A 5,376-nucleotide genomic window follows, 5' to 3' on the forward strand; every position below is an offset into this window, starting at 1 on the left:
AAATACACACACATGCACATACTCACGTGTACACACACATACACACATACACTTATGCACACATACACACTCAAGCACACATACACACATAAACACACATATACAAACACACATACACTCAAGCACACATACACACACGTAACACATACTTATGCACACATACAAATACACACACTCATGAGCACACACACATAAACACACACACTCAAGCACACATACACACATAAACACACCAACACACACTCACAAACACACACACGCACATATTCATACACACAATACAGTTATTTGGGCTCTACCCTGTAGTGGGATTTGAAAAGTACCCCAAGTCTAATATGCAGCCAAACCTATGCTTTGTTCCTCTGTAGTTTGACACTTATACAGGTAGACACTATGTCAGAATTGACTTCAGATCAAAGCTGACTAGCATACCCAATTTTAGTCATAGGCTTTCAGATTTATGGTTGTAAAAGATGAGGCCCAGAAAAGGCCCCCCTTCTCTTCAGGGCAGTCAGTGCATGCTGCTAGAAGGAAAAGCCTCTGGCTTTAGGACTGTGGTTTTAGACTGATCTTGGTACAATATGTCTTTCATGCTTGCTGTACAACCATCTCTACGGTGAGAGTCCCAAATAAAGTTATTTTATTTTAAATTTACATGGTGAACATTTTAGCAGTGGAAACCATAATTTTATCTTTCTGGGTCAGACATACCTATGATGTGGTGAGCACACATACAAATGGTATTCACCTCTGAGGCACAGTGACTCAGGGAGAGGGGGCGACAGTCCTATCTTTGGCCCTTGGTGTCATGAGTCACTAGTAGCTCTGGTCTTGTGCAAAACTTAGGAAGAAATTTCAGATGCCTGGTTTGAAGCAATTTCTGAAAATTGGTCTTTTATTTTCAAATGGAATTATCTTTCAGGTAAGGATCTTAATAAATAATGACAGGACTCTCCAGAGTAAATTGAAAAACAAAATGCAGAGCTTTAATCTTGGTGCCCATCAGAGCAGGAAGGGAAAGTGGCCCGATCGACCGGCCAAGTTCCCACAATTAACAAATGTGCTGTCAGTGTCGCTCAAGAGGGATCTCATGGTTGGTGGCTGTAGGTCTAAGTGTAGCATCAAGTGTGACTTGGAAAAGAAGTGCAGTTGTGTGTGCGTGTGTGTGTGTGTGTGTGTGTGTGTGTGTGTGTGTGTGTGTAGCAGACAAAGGAGCTTGAATGGCCATTGCTTGGCTGAGGCCCAGCCCCAGGTCCCTGGTTCTTCTGCAACGTGAGACTCAGAAGCATCACAGGGAACCAGAGCACACTGTGTCTCACCAGGAACATTCTCTTGCTGACACATGGCCTGGCAAAGGGGCCGCTCCTTCTTCTATCCTATATTTTTGGAGAGACAGCTGTTCTTCTCGCTTTGTTTTTCTGGCCTGTTCCGCTTCCGCCTTTCTGTCCTCTACCTTGACCATTTCAAGCCTCATGCCTCTCGCAGTTCCACAGAAGACTCTGGGTGCTGCTCTGAGGTGACAGCTTTGCGCCTTCGCTCGGCGAGTCTCTGAAAGCTCATGGGTCAGCATGGTGGGTGGCTGGATTTGTGACAGTTCTGGGAAGTAGCTTTGGAATTTTATGAATGAAATAGGCAGAGTCACACTGCAAGTCGCCATGTAGGGGACATGAGTCACGCAGGAAGAAGGGGCACGTGATTGGCACTAACACACACATCCTTTTCTTTCTGCCAGCTCCTCCCCCCATCTGCTACAGCCCCAGCAGTCCTGTGCAGATTCTAGAAGACCCCACCTACTTCTATCCAGACTTGCAGCTCTATTCTGGGAGGCATGAAGCATCTACTTTGACAGTGGAAGCAAGCGGAGGCCTGAGGGGCAAAAGCGGTAAGTCCTCTCGCTGTTGGAGTGCACATTGGGAGCACAGAGGATCAGAGCTTCTTTATCTCCTCTGTATTAAGTAATCCCTGTGCCCATGACTTTAGTTTCCACCACTTTGATTACTCCAAGTCAATGGCAATATGGAAGTATTAGTTGAAAAGCGCTAGAAGTCATAAGTCTTAAATACAGTCATGTATTTAAATGCTGTCAGATTGGGTCTGTGTTACTATTGGCTGTTCCTGACAATCTCGTATGTGTAAATTATGTTAAATTTATACAGGGAGAGAGAGAGAGAGAGAGAGAGAGAGAGAGAGAGAGAGAGAGAGAGAGAGAGAGAGAGAAACACACACACATACACACTAGCTTGACACTGTCCTTGCACATACAGGCTTGGCACTGACTGTCCTTGGCTTTAGGATTCCATGGAGAGTCTTGGAATGTATCCTTGAGGGTAAAGGAGGGGCTACTGTCATTCAGACATTTCTCTATTCTCTAACCTTAAGTCATCATACTGAGCTAAGAATTGTCTCCTGCTGGAAGATTTCTTTTAGTTCATGTTGTACCATGACATTAATAAGACCACTTGGGGTTGGGAGAAATAGCTTGTCATCCAAGCACTTGGACTGGAGTTGGATCCCAGAACGTAAGGAAGCTGACTGTCACATGCTGGTCACCCCAGCACTGATGAGGTTGAGAGAGACTGGTCCCTGGGACTCGCTGGTCTAGTTATTGATCCTCAGGTCCCAGTGAGAGACTATGTCTCAAAAGCACAAGGTGACCTTCTTCCCCAACCCTGGGCTCAGAGAACCTTGGGAAGAGAGGGCAGGAAGAATGTAAGAGCTGGGAAGGAGCAGGAGTGTTGTGAGAGGCTGTTTCCCTGACATGGCTGCTGCACACTTAACTCACGGCATAGTCCCAGATCCTGACACATGTACTCTCCACTTTCCAGTGTAAAGGTAATGTAGTAGTTTTCCTGCCTGGAAAACCCATTCATTTTGTTATCTAGCTACTTAAATCATTGTTTCTACTGTATTTTTATTTTAGTTTTAGCTAAACTTCTAAAATTTTTATTTGAAGACACTTGTTTCCTTAAGTCTTGCAGATCTGTGATTTTGAGGATAAATGCGTTGTCCCCTTTAGCCTCAGAGCTCCAACACTTACCAGTGTTCTGGACAACAGAAGGTTCCTAGCACATACTCCCTCGGTGAAGGAGATGTCAGGAAACTTGCGTTTATCTGTGTCTTTCCTTGGCATGTTCATTGTTTATTGCAATTGTTATTGTTTAATTTCTCTGAGTGTCTCTGGGTAGCCCTGGTTGGCTTGGAACTCACTAGTTTCTGGTACAGGGAAGGAAACAAGCATATTGTGGATTAGAGGCAGAGGAGGTCAGAAGCAAGAGGCTTCTGTTTGGAACTTTCAGTAACTGGCTAGTGGAACCAGCACCTGGGGACAGGGGTATCTGGAAGAGAGTTGGACAGGACAGCAGTTTGGTACAGAAAGTAGGGCTTTCTTCTGGCTTCTTACTGTTACCCAGTGTGAAAGATCTTAACAATAATCAAGAAACCAACAAGACACAGGATACAGGAGTCAGGGAGGGAAGGAAGACGTGTTGGTGGAGGATAGCTGTTAAGTGACAGCAGCTGCCATTGCAGAGGGGGGCTCTGACTCGGGAGTTGAAGACAAGGGTGGAAATTTTGTTCAGTGGAAGCAAAAGGGGACTCAGAAAGAGCTTGGGGGAATCCAGACTGGAAGAGGCAGACAGAGTAGGTAAATGGAAGTGGGGTTACCAAGGCAGTGATCTAGATGGTAAACTGGAAGAACATTCTAAACAGACTGCAAACAAGGTTGAATGTTCTAGAAAAGTTACATGTGTAACATGAGAGCTGGAAAACTCAGGTTGGCTTTGGTTACTAATCAGTGTGTAGTGTCTGGAACACGGGGACAGCCGGTGTGGGCTGCCTTCTGAGGACAGCTCTGAGAGACGGAAAGGTGTGGTGGAGAGCCATCATTAGAGATCTGGCAGAGAGCTGTGGATGCTGTCTTTGTGACTAATGTTTTTTGTTTTTAAGATGGGAAGACTTAATGTCAGTTTCTGCCACAGTGGTCCTGTTAGGAAAAGGAGAAATGGAAAGGTAGATCAAGTCACAGAAGGGACAGAAAAGGGATGGGAGGGAAGAACAGAGGCTCAGGAAGTCTGAGAAACACACCCTTGAGGCATTGCAGGATGGGTCAGTGATGACATCTTTGGAACCTGGTCTTTAAATGATGCTCTGATTAGAGTATTAGTCGGTGTCTCCTGGGGACAGCCTGTTAGCTCAGTTCCTGTTTGTCTTTCAGTAGAGGACCCTCTCTCCAGCTTCCACTCCCAGAACTTCCTGAGGACACCAGAGGTGGAAATGAGAGGTTCTGAGGATGTAGCATCTGGAAGAGTGTTACAGCGGCTGATCCAGGAACAGCTGCGCTATGGCACCCCAACCGAGAACATGAACCTACTGGCCATTCAGCACCAGGCCACAGGGAGTGCAGGGCCAGCCCACACCACCACCAACTTTTCTTCCACGGAAACCCTCACTCAAGAAGACCCACAAATGGTCTATCAGTCGGCCCGCCAAGAACCGCAGGGTCAAGAGCATCAGGGAGACAATACGGTGATGGAGAAGCAGGTCCGGTCCACACAGCCTCAACAGAACAACGAGGAGCTGCCCACGTACGAGGAGGCCAAGGCCCAGTCCCAGTTCTTCAGGGGACAGCAGCAGCAACAGCAACAGCAGCAGCAGCAGCAACAGCAGCAGGGACAGGGGCCCCTTGGCCACACTTACTACATGTCCGGAGGTACCAGTCAGAAATCCCGCACTGAAGGGAGGCCCACAGTAAACCGGGCCAGCAGTGGACAGGCACATAAGGACGAGGCCCTGAAAGAACTAAAGCAGGGCCATGTCCGGTCCCTCAGTGAGAGGATCATGCAGCTGTCGCTGGAGAGGAATGGGGCTAAGCAACACCTCCCCAGCTCGGGAAATGGAAAGAGCTTCAAAGCTGGAGGAGAGCCATCCCCAGCTCAGCCTGCCTGTAAAGCACTGGACCCTCGTGGCCCTCCACCTGAATACCCCTTTAAGTCCAAGCCAATGAAGTCTCCAGTCAGCAAGAACCAAGATCATGGTCTTTACTACAGTGACCAGCACCCTGGGGTACTCCATGAGATGGTCAAACCTTACCCGGCACCTCAGCCTGCAAGAACAGAAGTGGCTGTCCTGAGGTATCAGCCACCCCCGGAGTATGGCGTCACCAGGTAACTATCAACCCAGCTTTGCAAAGCTCAGCCATGTGTTTGGAGTTCTGTGAGGAGTGTTAGCTTTTATCAAAACTTTTGTCCATAGTACTTAAGACATTTGTGGGCTCAGGTACGTGGAGGAGGGAAGCTTGGAATGGCTTCCATTCTTAGCAGAGGGCAGCTGGAGATGAATGCGGTTGTTGATTCCTGAGAAGTGTTCTCTCTCCCTCTC

The 5,376-nt window shown here is 47.4% G+C and overlaps 1 protein-coding gene across 3 annotated transcripts in view; it reads left to right on the forward strand.

Annotated features, from left to right (window-relative positions):
* Positions 1-5,376, forward strand: part of Amotl1 (angiomotin like 1) — a 62,484-nt gene that overhangs the window by 17,893 nt on the left and 39,215 nt on the right. For 2 of the 3 annotated variants that reach the window (XM_028763394.1, XM_028763392.1), the window contains exons 2-3: positions 1,733-1,882; positions 4,214-5,162. In XM_028763394.1, the coding sequence (XP_028619227.1) occupies positions 4,273-5,162 (890 nt within the window). In that variant the 5' untranslated portion in view covers positions 1,733-1,882; positions 4,214-4,272. The remainder of the gene's footprint in view (positions 1-1,732; positions 1,883-4,213; positions 5,163-5,376) is intronic. The other variant, XM_028763393.1, reaches the window with a different exon arrangement.

This window comes from Grammomys surdaster, unplaced genomic scaffold, assembly GCF_004785775.1.
Source record: "Grammomys surdaster isolate TR1022 unplaced genomic scaffold, NIH_TR_1.0 138, whole genome shotgun sequence".
Classification (NCBI taxonomy): domain Eukaryota; kingdom Metazoa; phylum Chordata; class Mammalia; order Rodentia; family Muridae; genus Grammomys; species Grammomys surdaster.